The 21787-nt window shown below is 45.0% G+C and overlaps 7 protein-coding genes across 10 annotated transcripts in view; 4 read left to right on the forward strand and 3 right to left on the reverse strand.

Annotated features, from left to right (window-relative positions):
- The window catches only part of LOC126557240 (nicastrin), a 380964-nt gene that overhangs the window by 274187 nt on the left and 84990 nt on the right, over positions 1–21787 (reverse strand). The gene's annotated exons all lie outside the window — the stretch shown is intronic.
- LOC126556571 (eIF-2-alpha kinase activator GCN1) overlaps positions 1–21787 on the forward strand; it is a 112211-nt gene that overhangs the window by 84746 nt on the left and 5678 nt on the right. For 2 of the 3 annotated variants that reach the window (XM_050211887.1, XM_050211886.1), the window contains exons 2-5: positions 18853–18908; positions 19023–19125; positions 19313–20286; positions 20360–21618. In XM_050211887.1, the coding sequence (XP_050067844.1) occupies positions 18894–18908; positions 19023–19125; positions 19313–20286; positions 20360–21618 (2351 nt within the window). In that variant the 5' untranslated portion in view covers positions 18853–18893. Of the gene's footprint in view, positions 1–18770; positions 18909–19022; positions 19126–19312; positions 20287–20359; positions 21619–21787 lie in introns of those variants that run through there. The other variant, XM_050211885.1, reaches the window with a different exon arrangement.
- The window catches only part of LOC126557054 (nuclear pore complex protein Nup107), a 408812-nt gene that overhangs the window by 39196 nt on the left and 347829 nt on the right, over positions 1–21787 (forward strand). The gene's annotated exons all lie outside the window — the stretch shown is intronic.
- LOC126558904 (isopentenyl-diphosphate Delta-isomerase 1) lies at positions 11236–12327 on the reverse strand. The gene is made up of 3 exons (XM_050214989.1): positions 12045–12327; positions 11608–11754; positions 11236–11544 (listed from the first exon to the last, which is right to left on the reverse strand). The coding sequence occupies exons 1-3, from the start codon at positions 12318–12320 to the stop codon at positions 11236–11238; spliced, it is 732 nt and encodes a 243-aa protein (XP_050070946.1). The 5' UTR covers positions 12321–12327.
- The window catches only part of LOC126559365 (AP-2 complex subunit sigma), a 576875-nt gene continuing 568262 nt past the window's right edge, over positions 13175–21787 (forward strand). For both annotated transcript variants that reach the window (XM_050215512.1, XM_050215513.1), the window contains exons 1-2: positions 13175–13181; positions 13337–13772. In XM_050215512.1, the coding sequence (XP_050071469.1) occupies positions 13179–13181; positions 13337–13762 (429 nt within the window). In that variant the 5' untranslated portion in view covers positions 13175–13178 and the 3' untranslated portion in view covers positions 13763–13772. The remainder of the gene's footprint in view (positions 13182–13336; positions 13773–21787) is intronic.
- Positions 14869–17130, reverse strand: LOC126557246 (trichohyalin). Its single transcript, XM_050212953.1, has 2 exons — positions 15798–17130; positions 14869–15723 (listed from the first exon to the last, which is right to left on the reverse strand). The coding sequence occupies exons 1-2, from the start codon at positions 17094–17096 to the stop codon at positions 14869–14871; spliced, it is 2154 nt and encodes a 717-aa protein (XP_050068910.1). The 5' UTR covers positions 17097–17130.
- On the forward strand, positions 18157–18437 carry LOC126559534 (small ubiquitin-related modifier 2-like). The gene has a single exon (XM_050215703.1). The coding sequence runs from the start codon at positions 18157–18159 to the stop codon at positions 18433–18435; it is 279 nt and encodes a 92-aa protein (XP_050071660.1). The 3' UTR covers positions 18436–18437.

The following is a 21787-nucleotide window of genomic DNA, read 5'->3' on the forward strand; positions in this document are numbered from 1 at the left end:
TTCTCCCAACCCAAGTGTCACCGTTCAGCTTGCACCAGATAATATTGCGACGCGTTTATGTGCGTATAATTATAGCAACACCGGCTTCCGGTATCATTAACCAGCGCAAGTAAGTCGCTGCATAAGTCACCGAGATGCAGTCACAAGATCGTACCCACCTGGATACGCAATCGGTGGAACCTTTCACTGCGAACAGACAATGAGTGCGAGCTGAACCACCTCTACGTAAGTGAGCTATGCCTACCACTGTCCGGATCATTATCGTCACCAGTGATTACGACTAACGAAGCTTGCGCCAGCTTGACGATACACTAAATCACACACCCAGATTGCAGTCCTTGCCTGCACCGAACCTACCAAATGGTCACATTGAACTCTACGCGGTAAACGGTGTGGGACAGTGCGCGAGTTGAACGAGCGAGAGATGAGCAATTAGACAACTTTCTTCACACCGGGTGTCATCGGGCTCATTTGCACACCTTTGAGGGGGGGGGGGGGGAGGAAACCGAGGTGGTTGTGGTGGCACCATGTACAAGGGCTCACCACTTTCGTGCGGAAAAGACCCATCGAGTGATTTGAAAACAATTCCAGCTGTTCGCATTGTTGCGGGGCGCAATTGCAACCAGCTGGGATGCACATCAGTTGCATCGTTGTTGCGTCTGCTGAAGAGAAAACAATAGCTATGAAACGAGCTAGATTATGCTGGAAAAGCATCCAAAGGAAGAAAAAAGAAAAAATTAACCACTCTCGTAATATGTTGGACCCCTATGGACATTCTTTTACCGCACAAAAGCACAACCATAAAGCAGGGAAGTAAGGAAGGGTCAAATGGGGAGCGAAAAACAAGGGGAAGCCACGCGGGCGCATTGATTGGAAAGTATTGTTGATGGTTGTATTTCATTCTTCCCGCACTGGCGCAGCTTCCATTCCCGGATGCTGTGGTTTTTTTTCTTCTCTTTGCTACGGTCGCAACTGCAATCGGAAATGGTTTTGTGGTGCATTTCTGGCTTGGTTTACCGCAGTCCCCGCTTGAACTGTTGAAGGTGGAAATTGAAACAAAGTGTCAGAAATTAAGCTAATTTATTGGTCTGGAAGTTTTATTTTTCCTATGGACCCTTTCATTCACCAGAGACGTTGCGCGTTGAAGGTGAGTTGAATGTTAAAGTTTTAGTAGTAAATTTACAATTTTTATGTTTCACGTGCGCGAAAATTGCGTAGGTGATGATGCAGAGCGATGAATCAATACCTGTATGATGCACTTTTCCCTTAAGCAGATGGGCACTTGATCGTGGGATGTTCGATCAGTTTGCTGAGAATTATTCTTTTTGAATAATTATATCGTGAAGCCGTAAGCACGTGTTTTTAATGGCAGCTTTATTGTCTGTATAATTAAGGACTATTTAAAGGCAAACGTGAGTTGTCAAAAAATAACTCACATTTAAAAAATTATACACTTTCTCGCATTATATATTTGACATGACATTTGAATCGTATTCCGTCCGAAACATTGCCACGAAAACATGCGTTTCATAAGGCTTCAAAGCCTGACGAAGCTCCAAATTTACTGTCCCACCGTGCGTATCCGGTACGATCGCAACCATCAGCTCAGATACAGCTTCCCATCTCTGATAAGCTAAAACAAGTTTTGCAACATTTCTCCGGTAAAACAATTCATTCTGGCCTCTTACACAACCCCGTCGACGTGATGGTGGTTGGGTTCGCATTTCGATTCCACTGCCGAAAGTCCTTTTTCGGGGGTTTGATACCAATTTCTCCTTCATGTCATATTCGTTCGCTTTCATTTTGACCTTTTCTTTCTTCTTTTGGATGGCGAGGTTTATATGGACTTCATTTTTTCGAAAGCCTTTTCTTGTCACGACCTTGCCTTGTCTTTCTGTTTTTCTTACCCCTTCCCAAGTGTTAGCCAGAAAAATATGAGCAAAAAGAACTGTCAGCCGGAAAGCACTGATTACGCACTGAGCACAGACAGGAAGTGAATGAAAATTATCGTTTTACATGAAGTAAAATGTTTTATGGAAGCGGTATAAATCACAGGTTTTTTTATGAATTGCTTTGTGGATACTTTTGCAAACATTTCTTGTCTTCTGCAGACAATCATGATTGTAGGAAATTGGTCATTGGAACCATAAAGCGAAAGTAAAGGTGATCCATTGCTGGTCCGGTACGACAGGTGAATAGTGAGAATGACATTAAAACCCTATAACAGTAGTTTAGTGGAGCTTGCGTCGCATTACTAATAGGCTCTTTCACCCAACAATTGACAGGTGGTAAATTAATGATCGAAAAACAATGCTCTGTACAATAACATTGTGTAATCGAAGAAAGAAACATTTTTTTAATGTTTGATCAAAATAAAAAAGCATTTTTTAAAACTATTTTTAACAAAAAACATTTGAAACTACTCATAATCGCTCAGAGTGTCGTTCAGCTGCTATAAACTACACCGTGACGTGAGTGAAATTTGAATTTATTATCACATGCTCCTTCATCTTCACTATTCTTCAGCTGTCAGTTGCCCTTCTTTCTCCGGAGTATCCATCGCTCAAGCCTGTCCGTAGCCTCACCAAACCGATCGATCGTTGTGGGATCGGTTTTTTCACCTTTCGCTTCACAGCGCCCACTCGTTGACCGCAAACGATAGCGAATGAGTGGATGGGCGATCAAGAAAAAGAAAGGCTTTCCCTTTTTTCAACGACACTTCGCTGCTGTCAGGAAAGGTTGTCTTTGCCGAGGTCAATACCACGGCAAGAGCGGCATCTTCGCAGATCAAAAGACAAATTAAGGAAATTTCGCCAAAAAAAAGTCAACCAAACACCCAACCAGCGGTCATTTCAACAGCCGGACGAAACGATTTACGCAATATCAAATTTACTGTGTGGAACTCCCATCCGCTTTATTAGTGGAAAAACAGTTAAATGAATCACTTTTCACCAGGGGTTAAGAGACACTTGAAAGAAGATACAATGAAACCAGAATCACTAAAGGTTCGCACGCTTCGCCAAAAGGGTCGTAAGAGCATAGGGAGAGATGTGGCCACATCCGCAACTTCGTACCGGGTGGTATGCTGGGCGGAATGGAAAGATTTAAAAATTATCTTACATCCAACTCCACAAAGCCACAAAGTACGCAGCGACGTCAACGAGGATGAGTGTTGCGAGATAATACTGGTAGAGTACTTAGTGGTGAGTTCCTCCAATACTTTCGAAGAAACCCTCCAATTCCCCTGATGATGGGAAGCGTCTTCGTCTTCGGTAATGGCGGTTGCCTATGCACTATGTTTTACGGGGGGCGTCTCTACTTCAAGTACAGAGCTTTCTCATGGTTGGGCACGGAAAGTACTCGCACGGGCATACGTACAGCGTTGCGTGCATATAGCCACAGAAGCATTGCTTCAAGCCCCCGAAATTAGAAGATAAACTACCAGCATCACAACACTCTAAAAGGGCTTTGTTTTGGTTGGTACGATGGAGGTTTTGGGTGGTCCAATGATTTCCACCACGCTGTTCAAGGACTTTGACTGTATGCGGGAGGAAACATGCGCGGGTGCGTTCGATTTGGTTCCACCAAACCTGCCAAAGGTCGCTTGTACTTGTCTGAGAAGATTGGTTTGTCTCTTTCAAGCTTATTTACGGTATACTAACTCCGAAATCCGGTGCATCTAATTCACTAATTAACATTCAAGCCTGGGTACGCGGGAAGGAGAACGGATCGATTTGGTACCATACCACGTGTGTGGTAGTCAAATTTAAATATTTTGACTAGACGTTCAACCCCCACTTCCATAGACAGAACGGCTACGCTTGGTACAGTCCTGAAGTCACACTCTGGAGCTAATAAAACTGTTTACTTTTTAGACTATCAGCAGCAAACTGCACGCATAAAATGATGTTGATGCTGTTGGATCGTGATGCGAATATTAATGTTCCGATTCTATTATCGTCTATTTCCTGTATTCCTCAAGAGCAGTGGGAGGCGTACAATGGTGAGGATCATCGGAAATTTTCTAAGTACCAAAGAACAGAAGCACTCGGCAGTCTCATCTTTCTAAAGTCAAATTAACATACACTTTTAATGTCCAGAAATTTACATCCCATTTGGATCGTTTGCACACAAAAGTTTAAACACTCATAGGTTCGCCATTTATGCACAAGAGAAAAGATGAAACATTCCGATTGTGTTCGTTCTCAACGTGTGAAGTGGGAAGATCTCACGCAGATAGAATGTGTTGTGTGAAGTTTCAATATGATAATGAAGAAATTCAACGGCCGTAAAGATTGTATCTTAGTCTTGGTGTGTTGGATGAGTGTCAGTTTGCCTAAGGAAATTGTGCTAAACGTACACTGATACTTCCCATCGATCATCATGTACTTGGGATGGGGAAGAAAGTTAGGGGATCTCCTATATGTCATACGTACTATATGTCCAACTACGCGATATCAGTAAGTCTAGTATGCCATTAGAAGGCTGGTGTGACCAAGAAAATCGTCTTGCACAAAATGCGATCACCTTGTATAATTCCATTTCACCCAGCCGAAGAAAACTACCGTTTCGGGTCAGACTACTCTCAAACCGTTGCTTCACCGAAGATGACCAAATTCAACCCTCCCCAGTTCATGAATGTTTGGTGGCGGCATCGTTGCGGCAAATTGCGTGTTGACCGACGGTAGTGTATAGTGGCACAAGAAGTAGAAAGATCACGATTGATCCATGACACCTAATTATCACGTTATGCGAAATGGTCAGAAGTTAGTGCTAGCCGATGACCGTCTACGCGTAACTCGTGCCTGCAAGATGTTGAATATTCATTCGCCGTTGGGCAAGAATTGGGAGCAATAGTACCAAGAAGAAGACGGAAGGCAAGAGATGATCTATGGCCATTTGTCTCATTCGAAGTGCGCTGAATTCAGCCTGGGCGCGTGATGGAAAGTCTGTGGTTTAATGGAAGGTTTAATTAGAGGACGGTCGCATCTTCATTGCTTTAATAAAGAGCGGACAGGTTTAGCAACATGAGATGCAAATTTCTTGAAGCTACTATTAATACACTTTCTTTATCGATTTATTGGGTACCATCAGGAGATACAACTTATCCTACCTGTTTGGTGAGGCAATAAACCTCATTTTACTGTACAGCTGTTCCACTTTCCAGCAATAACACAAAATGCATCCCAGAAATGGACAAAATGACGGAGAGGGAGTAGGAAAATTCTCGTCCAGGAAAATGTAGCTACCAAACCAATCGATGCAACGTTGTTTTGTGTGCATCCAGAAATGACCTCCTTTACTGGATGCCTTTCTCTTGCCACAGGGCTACAGGGCCACCGTCGACCGCTAGCAGTAGGAAGTACGCCGTCTGGAGACGACTGGATTATCTACGTAGGAAGCATGAAAATGCTGCAACAAGATCTGCCGCTGGAAAGTATGAACCGTTGGTGGCGTGACTGTTTGTGGCCCACTGAGCTACAAACGAATAGACCATACCGGTCACCAACTTGCACACAGGGCGTGAGCGTGATGTGTACGTACGTTGGTGGATTTCATTGCTTCAAACGTTGCGCCCATTCAGTTTGTTTGCAAATAAATATTGTGGCATTTCACCAAAAACGGGCCTTTCCTTTCGGGAAATGGAGCAAGCTCGGAAGAGAGAAACCGGCTCAATGTTTTCGTTCAAGAAGCAACACAACATTGGGGAACGTAATATGCTGCACCCACCACCCTCGGCTTGATTGTACAAAACGGGTTGTTCAATTCAAGATTGGTTTATTGCTTAGCTTTTACAAACATAACATAAACACAGGCAAGTTAAATGCTGTGCGAGTGTTTTTGTTGAATTTCTAAAGAAACGGCATGAACGAAGATTGATGCCTACGCACTAGTGACGCAGCTGACCAGGTTGAACGGTGGTAGGACGATTCCTCTTGAACGATACTCCATGTAAGGCAAGACCAGTAAAGACGACGAAACCGTTCAATGACCGTAACATTGACCGGGTAGAAAATGTTTATTCTGCCTATTTTGGGACGTAGACTCTGCTGTGTCTTGTTTTAAGTTCAAATGAAAGGCGTCGAGATCAGTCTTCACATGACAGGATCGGGGTTCAAATCCCACACCGGATCATTCTTCAGACGTGCTGTCGGCCTATCCAACTATTTAGTTATCAAGTAAGACTAGTAAGCTATTCGAAGGCCGGCGTATCCTAGTCGATCGTAAAGCCAAGAAGAAGAATTCCGAAGTCATTCGAGGTTCTGGGCAATTTTCTACCGACCATCTAGGTCTAGGTCTTCTTCCAGAAATATCCATCATTTACTCGGATTGTCTGGAGTAATTCGCGTTATCTGGATCTGGACTCTGTCTGTGCAGTCTCAAAGCCAAATACGAGTTTCAGAATCTTCAGCTTTTACCGCTATATCAGTTTTTTACACCACAGACTCTTTTTAACTTATGTATAAAAACTTCATCGTCCAGCGTACTTTACTTGATAAGCTTATGCAGACGCAATGGCGGGTTTAACGGCAAGCGAGTGACCTCAAATCCACAAAGAGATCTTTTCCCCCCCTGTCAGTAGATTCAATGTCATAGGGACCCCAACTTTTTTTCCGCTTAGCGCCTCCGATGGGCTAAATACACCACTGGGTAGAGAGAACTTATAGAGATAAGCCGCAGTGAAATGAGAACTAGAACTAATACCTAGACCTGGAAAGACTTTGTGGATGATATCTTCACTTTTTGAGATATGGTTGGGTCTCTCTTACTCCCTCACGGGAGTCTACTTCTCGGCGCCATCGTTTGATATTAGTGGAGAGAGAGAGAGCCTTCACAATTACCTGCAACACGCAGAGAAATCGTGTTGAAAATTATTTCCATCTGGATGATTTAGGCCCAGTACGTACTGCACTTGACCCATTTGAAGGGTTCACGTAGTACAATCAAAGAAATGGAGCCATGCAGCCCTTATTCCAACCGCGTCAAAACGCATATCACGTACCAACGTTATCACACGAACCAATCTCTTATTTTAATTAACTTTAGCACGCATTGAAGTATTGTTCAATTTTAGAGCTAAAAGAAGGTTAAGTTCTTACCTTCGATCGAAGAAATGCGTTTTGAATATTTGTGTCTTTAACACAAATGTCGATTACTGTTGTAGATAAGTGTCAATGACGGCGCAGTACGAGAAGAAAATGAATTTCGTAAAACCATACAAAGACCATTCACCAGTCAGTCTGTCGTCTTACAGCCAACTGTTTCATTTACCAACATCAGGTTCTCGGTTTGTCGATGAACTTGTTCTGTCTGCGGCAAACAAGTTTCTGACAATCCCAACCTTTATGTATTCTTGCAACCGAGAGGTTTTTTTTGCTGCTGCTACATTAACAGCGCCTTTCCTATTTCTTCTCGAGTCAGCCAACCAGGGTGACGGGTTTTACGATATCAACATGGATCCACTTTCAACAACCGTTCGTTGCACAGGAAAGAGCTCAAAGAATAGCTGCATACAAAGCTTTCCGTTCATGTTGTGGAGCAAGTTGGGGTTGAATTTGGGCTCGACTTCGTTTGCAGTGCAGTAGCTATACTAGGTGGATTCTTTCGCGGTCGTGCAATTGTGTTGTGGCTAAATGCCAGACGGCTTCTTAGGAACAGATTAACTCTACTAAGGTAAAATCGAGGCTAGCTAAAGGGGAATGGAAGCGTCGTGATGTAAAGGATACTTTTGAATTGAACCTTCGAGAAAAACCCTCACAATCGTCCCTACAAAAATCAACTCAGAACGTTTAGGAGAAGTTTTGGAGACAATATCGCCATCTTTTTTCTTCCTGTAAATGAGAAAATGGGGTAGATGAGCAGGAAAAATTTGCACCCCTAACAAATGCAGGCATAACTGTTCCTCAATGATCTTATAGACCCTATGCAAAATGGAACCCATAAAAGTGTAGCGATTTTATTGCGAAAAGCTAATATCGATTTCAGCGCACGAGGCTCACTCGTTGCAACGCGGTTGACATGAATGTTTATGATCGTGATTAGACTGAAATTGAAAGCAAGTTGGTGTAACATGCAAACCCATATGGGAATCTTTTTTGCGAGTAAAATACGATACAAGAATCGTGATAACCTTTGCGAGCACATTCGTGCACAAAAGCCATCTTGAGATGATGCATCAAATTTGTTAGAAAATTGCACCCAATTAGCCTTTCTCCTGTGCACATAGATCAAAGTAGCAATGGAATGGAAAGCTTCGAAAACTGTTTTGACCGACTTTTTTTTTGCCGATCCACTCCTAACACACCGTGCAGACTATTCGAGAGGTGTTAAAAACAAATAACACACAAGCAATAACATATCCCACCCCATCAATGATGCACCGCCCCGGGAGGGTTGTCTCACGTGGCCTGAATGGATAAGAAAAGTAAAAGTAACGAGCAAACAAAACATCACAAATCATCCGGATTGAACAGGCGCTCGCTTTCTATCGTATCGGGGGCTCGATGGCCGCAGCTGACCAGCAACCGTTGAAACTAGTGATGAGAATTTCGTTCCGAACCTATTGTATTCTTTTAATGGAACGATCCCAGGTTCAAACAAAATCATAAAGTAAGGTTTTCGCACCTACATTTTGCTGTTCATTAGAATGTTAAAACGTGCACTCTAATTCCCTTTTTCCTTCATAAATGTTCCATTATGTTACAACAAAAGTAACGCTCAAAGCAGCAAAGCAGTGTTAATGCTTTCTCTACATGGGTTTTGTAAACTCAGGTGAATCTCTTCCGGGCCGTTCTCCCTCTCGTAAATGAGCACTGTGTGAGGAGATTTCAAAATAAAAATTTCAGGTTTTCGTGAATGGTATTAAATTTTCTAGTTTAGAGATCGCCTTTTTAAGAACCTGGCGCACATACACAAGCTACATATGTACGAATCGAAATTATGAGATTTTTTAAGAGTAGTATAGTTTAAAATTTTCCCTGTCCGTGGGGATATTATGGAAGGAAGCTCCTCGATCAATGATATTGCTGGGTAGACTGACAACTCGTGCATACACAGAAACTGTGACTTTTTTCATTTTTTGTTGAAGTAGGTTTAAATATCCTGGCAGGTTCGTTAAGTTTATTTCTGAAAATAAACTAGTGCCGTTTCGTTCCGAAAAAAATGAAACTTTCCCATCACTAGTTTATGCCATCGGAAAGCAGCGCAGCACCCGCAATACGTCATTCGCCCGGTGCATATAGGTGCTCGGGAGCATAAAAAAACAAAAAAAAAAATCTGCAATATCGATCGTACGAGTTACCTCCCTTTCGTCGAGACTGGTTGCCCTCCCAGCAACAGCTAACAGCTCAATTGTGGCGAAGAATATAAATAAAAACCACCACAAAGCAGACTGCCGCCATGTTTTATGCTCTCGTATTCTGGACGCACATTGTGCTGTACGTGCGTGTGTTCTACTTACCACACTCAAAACCGATGCATACGAGACCTCTCTCCCTTTGGGCGAAGGATACCCTCTTTGGAGGGGTGGTCGTGTTGACAAAACTTTCCTTTTCGACCAGTGTATTTCGACACCGTTGCTTTTGCCGGTCGTCGCTTTGCGCCAGTCACTGCAATTTCTGCACCAGCTAGGAACCGGTTTTGGTGTTACGGTTTTTTTTTTGGCAGCTTTACCTCAAGAAGGGACCCTCTGTGTGGTCGGTTCTTAGGTTCCTTGTTTTCGCGAGGCCACCAAATTCACTGTTTTTCTTCTCCGATTTTATATCACAAAAGCACTACAACTCATCGGTTTTGCCAATCATACACCCAATTTGCATCAAACAAGCACACCAGTTGTGGCACGCACTTTATCAGAGAAATCCACAACGTTACACGAATAAATTGGGGTAGTGTATGGGTGGGATTTTTCTTTCCAATGCGCCCCGCACGATATAATGCACAAAACTCACATGCGTGACCTGCGCGTCAAACACGTTTAATTTCACGCCAACCGGGGACACAGCACGCAAAAAGGCGTTCGCAGGAAGCCAACGAACCGACGCAGGTCGATCTCTTGTTGGTCCGTTTCGAGCGAATGTTTGTACGCAACTGGGGTGGTTTCTGTTGCGTGCGTAGGGTCACCCCCTTCTACGACAGCACAGCCCGAAAGAGCAAGAGAGCTAAGACCTCAAGACGAAGCGCGCACTCGGGCCGAAGTCGTTTTTCCCATTGCACGTTTTACGCTGTAGAGGGGATTGGACTGATCGGGCTGCCCGTTGGGCTATGCGCGGCGGCTTCGATAGTGGAACGGCTAATGCGACTAATGAGATGCTCTTGTTTTGCTTGTTGCTTCCTTGCTGATAAACAAGTGATTCATAATTTTTCTTCAAAAAAATACATTCATGCTTGTGCGACTGCTGCGGTGCTGCTAAGCTACTCCATTTTAAGCTTTTTTAGATCGTCAACAGATGTTGTTACGCCGGTAATAGGTTCTAGAAATTTGAAGCATTTTTTTTTCCATGAGAAATCTGTAAGATACCATCTTCTTTTTCCCTCGCGTTCCAGTTTAGTGTACGCCTCGCGATGTCATCAACGAAGCCAAGGAATTGAAGAGATCGAGTCGCTTTTCCTCAGAATCCGGTGAATTTCGGACGATCCCGACAGCGTGTTCGACAATCTCACTCAGGATGTGCCATATTTTGGTCCATTCATGGTATCGTAGGGCCACCTTGTAGTTAATGAACAGGTGATGCGTAGCGATCTGGTACTCCCGACATTTCGAGAGGATCTGGCGCAGAGTAAAGAGTTGGTTGGTGGTCGATTTGCCTCCAACAAAATCCAGCTTGGTGGCTTCCGACAAAATCTGTAGACAAATCAAATATGTATCTGACGAAAATCTGGAGAAGAGTATCTTGGAACGATGATCTTAAAGACAGGATTCAGGATTGAGATGGCCCGAAATTAAGCACAGACTCCGGAAACCACCTATATTCGGATATCATTAAATAACTCTTTGGTCAAGAATAATGATTTATAGTAGAAAAATAAATTCAAAATATATTCGAGTTCCGTCCAGTTGGAACAAAAAGTTAATAACAAAAATATTTTCATTTAAAACATCCTTACCATTACCGACCATAAATATACCCTGCACCCCGAAAACATGTTAGCTTACTGAAATCCTTTCACTATTTGTGATGCTCGTTTACCATATTAGCAATGCCCATCTTTTGGTTTTGTTGGTCCCTTTTTTCCTATCTAGAATCGTTCGATCTCGCTGTGATTTTGGTAGTGCTTCAATTGATGCAAATTATCCCACCAAAGCTGTAGCCGGTGTTGCAAGATCAACCGGAACCAGGGCGTTAGCGGTGCACCGAGACTAGCGATCGTTTTGTCCAGTCCATCACGCGGGATGTATCGCACCTCGCTTACCTCACTGTCGTTTGGCTTTAGGTCGACGTCTTTCTGTAGGAATAGAATGTAGTCGATTTCGTGTTCTCCCCACGTTCCATCGCCCCTATCGGCGTAGTGAATGCGGGTAATGTAGTGGAAGTTTTCCGGCCGTGCCTGTGGACGAGTGCAACCAGCTTAGTAAAGCATGTTAATGGTGACCTTTGGTGACCCTTTTACCTGTGCCATCGGGATGCCAAGCTCGTAGTTTAATCTCCGTTGGGCGGCACGTCGAATGCCAAGGGCATTTAGCTCTTCCCGCTCACCCTCGATGTCGTACAGTGGATGGCTGCAGCAAGCATTCGTATAGCAGTCGGGAAACGTTATCTTTCCGGTCAGCGTTCACACCACCGAAAACCGTTGTTATGGAAATGTAAAAAACAAGCGATCATCATCTGCTGCTAAGAAAAATGATCGTTTCGGAAGCGCCTGAATTATTCATGCGTGCTTTGCCGCCTGCCACTGTGACGTAAGGAAAGCAGCAGGAAACGGAGCGCGCAATCCGCAGATCGGAACACACCCAGACGGGCGCAAGACGGGCTTGTGAAATCGGCACAAGGAGAAAGTGTGACGCGCGTGCGATCGTGTGTGCGTATGCCACCAAATGCTAAACGTACCTTTTCCACAGATCTGCGCTGTAACAGCATGTCTCCGGCACTGTTGAACAGGAACACACTGAACGCTCGGTGCAGGCGAATGTTACCCTCGGGATCTACCCGATGGCAGTCCCGCTTCGATGCACTTCCGGTGTACTGATCGCGTTCATTCACCAGGATGCACTTTTCCTCCAGTGCCTGCTCCTGCAGTTTGGCCGAGCTAGCGGTGGCCACATTTGAATAGGTCCGGGTGGGAAGCATCAGCCTACCAGCCGTGCGTAACGACGAAGAAAGCATATTGACCCTTTTTGCTCGACCCGACTATAGCGATGATTAGACTTTCCTCACACGCGGTACTATTTCATTTGAGCAGCGGACGAAAGAAAGCACAGATTTCTCTAAAAAATCACAAATTCCTTCACACTGCTCTGCTATTCCGATGTTATTTACGTTGCTACGGATTGTTATGACAGTTCTCGTGACTGAATTTAAATGTCAGGGGCGGTTTAAAAAAAGAGGGATTTTTTGCCCGAAAATGGCAATTATGAGATATTGTTGTATGTAGAATGAAGGAAATTAATATAAAATGAGTTTTTATAAATGAGGGAGTTTGTTGAACATTTAGAATAGGAATGTGGAGCTTTTCGTGTAGTTAAAATCTAATGTTTTGAAATGGTGAAAGGCTTTTTCGGCAGAGGCTTTTTGAACGTCATCAAACATACATGATGAAGGTGCATGGAGACGGGCGATGTATTTTTATTATGTAAAATAATATTTTTTTAAAAGTAATTTAAAATATAATTTACTTAGATTCGGAATAAAGTCTCGAGAGTCCTTCCCTCCCCACCCCTCTGGTGAAATTTGTATTTACGAACTTTCAACTTTGCATTGCAATGGAAACGGTCACCGTGTACAACCATCTTAAGCAACTTGCGAGCTGTCAAGATTCACTTGACGTTGCTGAAGAAGCGAAAAAATTGATAATCAATCTCACATCACATCATAAGACACCCCTATATTTTTGCGTAAATAACAAAAGAAAACCCTTCGCAAGGGTTTCCAGTTATTTAGGGAATCCTTCTTTCCATCCAACCCGCCAGCCAGTACGACGTGTGCTCTCTCCGGTACATTCCAACCCGGTCGTAAACATTCACGATGGTAAGACACGGATGGACCATGGGTTCCATCTCATCATCAGCAAAATATTTGCCTCTACACACATCCTCCAACCCGCAGTGTAGTCTTCCCTTCCACAAGTGCCAAAACTCCGATAACAAACTTCCGTTCTATTTCCACCCACGTTACGTTTCCAGATTCGCTTCATACTGATACAGAACCGTGCCGGCAAGACGCGGCTCGCCAAATGGTACATGAACTTCGACGATGACGAAAAGCAGAAGCTGATCGAGGAGGTGCACGCCGTGGTGACGGTGCGCGACGCCAAACACACAAACTTTGTCGAGTTCCGGAACTTTAAGATCGTGTACCGCCGGTACGCCGGGCTGTACTTTTGCATCTGCGTCGATGTGAACGACAACAACCTGTGCTACCTGGAGGCGATCCACAACTTTGTCGAGGTGCTGAACGAGTACTTCCACAACGTGTGCGAGCTCGATTTGGTGTTCAACTTCTACAAGGTGTACACGGTCGTGGACGAGATGTTTTTGGCGGGAGAAATCCGCGAAACGTCCCAGACGAAAGTACTCAAACAGCTGCTGACGCTCAACTCGTTGGAATAGGCGTACCACCGTAAGTAGGGTTTAGGGTGATCGCGGGTGGCGTTGGTGTGTGTATTTTTTAAATTGTTAATTACTGCCGTTGCTCCTCCTATGCTGGCTCATCTTTCTACCTTTATTCGTACGAGGCCGGCTGGAATGTAAAGATGCGCCCAAATACGTTGAAAAACATGGTTTACGAAGGTTCCAAGTTGACGCACAGCATTCCAAAACTAAAGTTAAGATAGATAGTTCGGCCCACAAACGAACGTTGTTGAACAACTTGTGCAAAGCCATATTTCAGGGACTTCAGATCCGTTTTCTGCGTTCCCCAACTGTAAACCTGCATTCAACCGTCGATGAGTCAGCTTTTAGGTTTGCGATTACCGTTTCACTCCCCTTGTACTGATCACCGCTTATCATCGATCTGTATGATATATACATACATACGCTATACAAAGCACTGTTCGCCCGGAGAACGGAAAGATACCCATTACATAAAACAAAAAAAAAAACTAACCAACAATATTCGTGTAAAGAAAAAGTTAATTTTTCCCACTTTCGGTTACTCCTAGGACTGCGTGGAAGGCGTGTGCCCGCAGTCGTTGAACGATATTTCTAGGAACAAAAAGTGCAAACAAAAACTAATGTGTGTTGCACTGCCACTCACCAAAATGCGAAAGTTTAAATTAATGGAAACTATTAAACTATAAACGAAAAATAAGGCAAATATTATAGTAAATTACTACTATTATGGTATATATTAACAAACATGATCTGTATTGCGTATAGTAATCGAATAAAACAGAGTCAAAAGTGAAAAATACTACTATGTGTTCAGTTCGCACGTTGCAAGGAAGTTTGACGAACTTCTGTTTCCTTTTTAATTAGGTTTTTAGGACCATATTCGTTCAAAAATCCTCTCGAGTAAAGGATAGCAAGCTCACGTTCGTGTAGGTTAAAATTTCGTTTATTATTGCAATAGCTTCATCTCAGCGAGACGAATGGATTGTGCTTAGAATTAAGTAAATTTGTCCTACAACCGAGAAACGTACAAGTTATGAGATTTCAATTATAAAAGGCACACATTCACAAACTGCTTTTCCCTCTCAACTATCCCATATTCAGTCTCATTTCCACGGTCGGGGTGTTTTGTTGGAAGATTTCCCCGCCAGTCCAAGCTGATTCAGGGCGGTGGCGGAAGCCGATTTTCCACTACCCAACTTGCCCGGATTCGTTTCATTGCCAGCGTTGCGTACCGTCGTATCCTTTTCCGATTGTTTCCGACAGCTCGAAAGCACCTCCTCTAGCCGTTTGAGATCGTTTGGAGATTTCTGTAGTAACAGTTCGATGTAGTTGTGAAGCAATTCCTTCGGGAAGCTAGGATTCCCGTTCGATTCGGACGATTTTCTGCGTCCCGGTGTACGAAACGAATCGTTTTCATCGGTTAGAAGAGAGTTTTTTAGCGAACGTACACCATCGAGACGGTCCTTGTCGATGTGTTCGAGCGTGAGAGGATTAAATTTAGCCTCCGATTGCTGGGAAACATTGTTTGTACCGGCTTGCTGTCCCGGGCTCATCAGCACATCCAGAGCTTGCTTCCATTGATTTTCCATGATCGAATGCAACTGTTCGGCTATGTCCGCCCGTCGGCTGTGTATCGTGCGTAGCTTATCTTCTAGCTCGTGTATCCGTTTGGCCGAATTGGTAAGCTGCAGCCGGTACAGCGATTCTTGTTCGTTGTATCGCTCAGTGAGAAGTTGCATCTCTTGCTCGCGCTTTTGATCTATCAACTCGATCTGTCGCTTTGCTCGCTCGGTTAAGGTTCGTTCCCTTTTTTTGGCCTCCTCTTTCAGCTCTTCCTCGACGGTGGCGAGCTGCTTCTGGAACTCTTTAAGCTTGTCCGACACGACGTCTTCGAGCTGGGATTGGTAGTATTTTTTAAGCGAAAGTCGTTGAATTTCTAACTCTTTAAGTAGCTTTTTCTACAAAGAAGTGAGGGAAATAAAAGTCATTAATTAATCTAAATGATCTGCTTATTATTAAGAAATCTCCATACCGATTCTTCCTGGTGGATTGCAATCTGTTCCTTCATGTATTTCGTTTGTTCCTGCAAACTTTCGTTCTCGCGTGTAACCTCCGCAAACCGTTTCCCCAGCGAGTCCGTTTTTGTCTTTAGTGCACAAAAATCTGCCCTTAATCGTACGCCATCAGCGACCTTTTGTTTTTCCGTTTGCAGGTCGGTTGCGAGCTGTTCATTCGCTTTCCGCTGTTTGCCCAACTGTTCCCTTAGCTGGCGTTCGCTGTCACGGCTGTTTGCCAGCCGTATTTGAAGATCTTCCATCTGTTGCCGGTGTACATCGTTCACGTCACGGTTGGCGGTAGCGAGATGCTCTATCTTCGCTTCTAGATTATCTTTTTTATCTTCCAGCTTTCGTACCAGGTTCAGCGTGTCGGCCAGTTCCTTCTCGAGGAAGAGATTCTTGTTCTTAATCTCCAAATTCTCGGCCATTAGCTTTTCGTGCGTTTCGACGTGCTTATGTTCCATCTCTCGCAGCTTACCCGTTAACCGGGCCGTTTCCTGCTCCAAATTGGCAATGATGGACACCTTCTCTTTGTCCACCGAGAGAGCTACCGAGATTTTCTCCTCATACTCGAGCAGCTTCACGTGCAGTGATTGAATGTTGCGCTCGCAGTGTTGTCTCCGAAGGCGCTCCTCTTGCAGTACTTTTGAATATTCCGGCTGTCCGTTGGTACCGTTCGATTGCCAAATATCGCTAAGATTGAGTAGATGGCCGTTTTTACTGGAAGGTTTTGTTACCATTCCACCACCGTGTACGTTCCGTGGTGGTTTCTGAGGTACGGGACCACAAGATGAAACCGGTTTTGTAAGACCATTGAAATCGTTTCTCGTTAACGAAGGGTAGTCTTGCACCGAAAGACTGTCCACATCGATCAACGAACCGTCCGGACTTTGGGTGAGACGGTTGTTTTGGTTTGCTCGACTGTGTTGGCGCTGCTGTGACCTTTGCGGATCATCATCCTGCAGAAATCGATCGATTTCATGCAGCAGATACTGCTCCTTAATGGGTTCCTTGTGCGGGTGGTGCTTGAATGGCGTGGACGCCACATAATGCTCGGTACGTTCGGCGGCCGTACAACCGACCATAGCGTAATTTCCTATCCCTGCCATCGATTTTACGTTGCTCCGTTGAGCAAATGATGCATAGGACATACAATCCTCACCGTTGAAGGAGCAGCTGGCTGGTGTTCGGGGCGTGAGTACGGCGGGAGACTCACAGTTGAAGAAATCGGGCGGTATAAGCAGTAGCACGTCTGTTTCATCGGAATCACTCATTACATGCTTCTGGAGCAAGGATAGCACATTAGTGAAAATGGTTTAACGACGCTTAAATATATAATGCTCACACAACAATTACAACAAACGAGTAAAAAGATTAAAATAGAATCTTCGTGGGATAGAAAAACTAGAAGAAAAAACAAACAAACAGCCACAAGCCGTCGCTGTCGGTGTCAGTTGTAAACAAATGAACCGTTGCACTGTTGGTTCAAATGTCATTCAAGTGGACAAAACTGTGGATTACATTTTAAAAACATAAATTATGCATTTTTTATTTGAAAGGGTGATTAAACAAGCACTTCTTCCTTTTGTAACTGCAATTGCACTCATTCCAAGGATATTGTAGGTGTCTGGACGGTGGTACGGTGGACATTAACGCAAAAGTGACAGTTGTGCGCTCTCCAATCTGGTGGAAGAGAGAGCTGTCAGATGCAGTTAGGAAAAAGCGCACTTTTCAGAGTGAATAGCCGAGAAGATCGTATGAGAAATAAAGCATGTGGAGATAAAAAGAAAAACCACGGTGTTTAAAGTTTTTTTTACACAATATCCGACTCGCCTATAATACGTACAACCGAAAACAACATACAATTCGAGAAAAATATTCAGCAAGCGCTTGCTTCCCAAATAACAGCTGTTGTTCTCACACGGCCCAAACTAACAAAACTCATACGAAGCTGTACTAGGCATAGTTGCTCAGCAGTATAGAGCAATAAAATACTAAAATTCCTCACTAACCATTTTATAACAATTTTCTTTCTATCATAATATACCCGGAGCAGTACCGAAGAGGAAAAGAACAAACTTTTCATTCTTTTTAGCACGCCAGTGTTGCCAGTGTTCAGCGAACGAAAAGTATCCTTCATTTTTATGCTACTTGAGCACGACACGGCGAAAACTGTCAAATCGCTAGCACAGCGGAAAAGTTGGTAGTTTGGGAAGCTTCCTATTCGGTACAGCAAGGAGACGCGGTTGCACGCTCATTTCAGCAAAGGATAGTGCTTGTGCCAGTTTTTCTGTGTGTTCTCTTCAGCCGGCAGTTCAAACGCTCCAACGAACCATGGCCGATGATAAGAAGGATCCGAAGAGCTCCGAGTCGGAGCACATCAACTTGAAGGTGTTGGGGCAGGACAACGCAGTTGTGCAGTTTAAGATCAAAAAACACACTCCACTCCGCAAGCTAATGAACGCCTACTGCGATCGGGCGGGATTGTCTCTGCAAGTTGTCCGCTTTCGGTTCGACGGACAGCCGATTAACGAGAACGACACTCCGACCACGCTGGAAATGGAGGAAGGCGACACGATTGAAGTGTACCAGCAGCAGACAGGCGGCCAGTAGAAGGAAGATGCCGCACCGGAAAGATGGCGCAGGACGAAGGGATGAGACGGCGGGAAAGATCGCAACTGTATGCTGTGTTCCAGCGAAGAACATCTTGCGGAAGGAACTGGAGACAGTGGCAACATACTATGAACTAACCAATTAATGTAACACAAGAAATAAATAACATGTAAAGCTAAACCAATTGTACTTCAATCGTTTTCCCGGTTATGGGGGTTTTATGCATAATGAGAAAATATACAAAGGGGGTTGCAAGGAAAATTAGCATTTTTCGCCAAACCCCGAAGCTGGCATCGCGGAATCGGTTTGACAGCCGTCAAAATCACGACGAGTGAAGACAGAGAAAGAAAGGGAAAAAACACACATCTACGACACCGCTTGTCCAGTTGTCCACTTTCTGTGTTGGATTTTTCGTGTGTGGATTGGCGCACTGAAAACGGCTAAATTGTACGCTAACTATGGCTGATGCAGAGGTAATCCAGGAAAATCTGTGCTCCGTTTGAGTGTAGTGATGTAGCATCGTAACTTACTTTCATAATAATGGTAATCTCTCGATGCCGACACACACTCTTTCCACTGCTTTCTAGCTTGCTAAGGCCCTGAAAGACTTGCCGAACCGAGTGCTGAATGTGCCCGTCGAAGAGCGGCCGGAACTGTTCCAAAATGTGATTGCGGTACTGCCAAATCCCGGTAAGTGGTGTGACGTGTCGCTTTTGCCGGTGTGCCGTAACCGTGCACCCGTCTGGTCCGTCTGTCTGTTCCGTGTCACAATATAACCTCAATTTTCTATGTGTTTTTCTCACTCTATCTGCTCGGAAGACGGGTGGGGGACGTATTGTGAAATCTTGTTTTTAACCGGTGTTGGAACCATTCGCAGGTATTAACGCCACCATCGTGCGGGGCATATGCAAAGTGATCGGAACAACACTTACCAAATACAAGGATCCCGAATCGCAAACACTCGTAAAGGAACTGTTAGTGGCGGTACTAAAGCAACATCCCGATCTAACGTACGAACACTTTAATGCCGTGCTGAAGGCGCTGCTTACGAAGGATCTTGCCGGTGCGCCACCGATAAAAGCAGCCCAAGCGTCCGCCCTTGCACTCGGTTGGGCTAATCTGATTGCTCAGCATGCGGACCATGGGACGGCGGTGGGGAAGCGGGAATTTCCCAAGCTGCTCGAAATTCAAGCCGGTCTGTACCAACTGTCCCTGACGTCGGGCATACAGAAGATATCGGATAAAGCGTACAGCTTCGTACGGGATTTCTTTGCCAGTGAGGAAGGTCTAGCCGAACGCTACTTCGACAAGCTGCTAGCGACGGAACCGTCCAGCGGGGTGATTGTGATGCTCTGTACGATTGTGCGGTATTTGCAGCAGGAGCACGGTTCGGTGGAGCAGCTACTCGATCAACACAAGGCCAAGCTGCTCGATCATCTGGTGAAAGGGTTGATAACGGTAAAGACAAAGCCACACGCGAGTGATATCGTCGCTTGTTCGGTACTGTTAAAAGCCATCACGAAGGATGAGTTGCGTACGATTGTGGTACCGGCCCTGCAACGGTCGATGCTACGTTCGGCCGAAGTTATACTGCGTGCCGTCGGTGCAATAGTGAACGAAATCGAGCTGGATGTAAGCGATTATGCGCTGGATCTGGGAAAACCGTTGGTACAGAATTTGGCCTCAAAGGAAGAAACGGTGCGCCAGGAAGCGGTGGAATCGTTGAAGCAGGTCGCGCTTAAGTGTGGCGCGCCGAGTGCGATCGAAACATTGCTCAAGGAGGTGTTTGCCGTGCTGAACGGATCGGGCGGAAAGATTACAGTGGCAGAATTAAGGATAAATTTGCTGCAGGTGTGTTCACGGTGGTAACGAAACGAAATTTCCAAATATAAATCTTCAACTTTTTTGTCCTCATCCTTTCCAGGGCGCCGGTAATTTGAGTTTCAACCAAATTCCATCCCAAAAGGTTCAAACCATCCTACCCGCTGCCTGTGACCACTTTTCGAAGGTGATCGAAGCAGAAATTCAGGAGAAAGTCGTTTGCCATGCGCTGGAAATGTTTGGCCTGTGGACGGTTTACCATCGTGGCGAGATACCGACCAAAATTGTGCAACTGTTCAAGAAGGGGTTGGACGCGAAAGCGCAAACCATCCGCACGAGTTACTTGCAGTGGTTCCTTTCCTGTCTGCACGATGGCAAGCTGCCGAATGGGATCGATTTTACAGCCACGCTGTCGAAGATTGTTGAACGAGCCGCACAGAGTCCGGCCCAAACGCCGGTCGTGTCGGAGGGTGTCGGTGCCGCTTGTATTCTACTGCTGACGAATCCTAGCGTCAGCGAGAAATTGAAAGACTTCTGGAACATTGTGCTCGATACGGGCAAGTCACCGTTCCTGAACGAACGATTCCTCTCGACTACGAACGCTGAAACGCGCTGCTATGTGATGGTGATCTGCGAGCAGCTACTAATCAAGCATCGCAATGAACTGAAGGGAAACAGCTCTGTGGATCCTTTGATTCATGCGGCAGTTGTCTGTGTGATGTCCTCGCAGGCAAAGGTTCGTCGCTACTGTTTACCGCTGCTGACAAAGATCGTAAACAGCGAGGAGGGTGTATCGTTGGCGAAATGTCTACTAGCTGAACTAACTCGATACGTAGAGAGCATTAAAATCCTCAACGAAGGAGATCCGGCCGAAGAGGGTGTTGCACCAGCCCAGGCACTGGTTGACGCCGTTAACACTACCTGTGGTGTCGAGAAGATTGCTAACCCGGATGCACAGTCGTTAGCGCTTAGTGCGTTGCTTTGTTCGCATCATCCAGCGGCCGCCTCTCTACGGAGTGACCTTTGGGAAAGCATTCTCGAGCGTTATGGGCTGCAGGGGAAACAGTTTATCGCGCTAAATACGGCTCAAATCGAAGAGACGTTCTTCAGCGGGTACAAGGCAACGGCCATGTACGAGAATACGCTCGCGACACTTTCACGCATCAGTCCGGAGCTGATTCTTACCGTGCTGGTGAAGAATGTGACGAACGAGCTGAACAATTCGCGCATGTCGAACGTGACGGATGAGGAATACTTTACGTATTTGACACCGGAAGGCGAGCTGTACGATAAGAGCGTGATACCGAGCACGGACGAACAGATACAGACGGCTCATCTTAAGCGCGAGAATAAGGCGTACAGGTGAGTGTATGAAGTCAAGCAACTGATGCTCGTACTCGATGAGACTTATTATTGATGAGAGTAACTACTCCTCTCTCACTTCTGGGATTTAAATCACTCACTGACTGTTACGCCGTACGCTACTCGCTACTCGATACGGTTCTTAATGAAATCTTTCCCATTCCGTCTA

The sequence above is a fragment of the Anopheles maculipalpis genome, chromosome 2RL, assembly GCF_943734695.1.
Source record: "Anopheles maculipalpis chromosome 2RL, idAnoMacuDA_375_x, whole genome shotgun sequence".
In the NCBI taxonomy this organism is placed as follows: domain Eukaryota; kingdom Metazoa; phylum Arthropoda; class Insecta; order Diptera; family Culicidae; genus Anopheles; species Anopheles maculipalpis.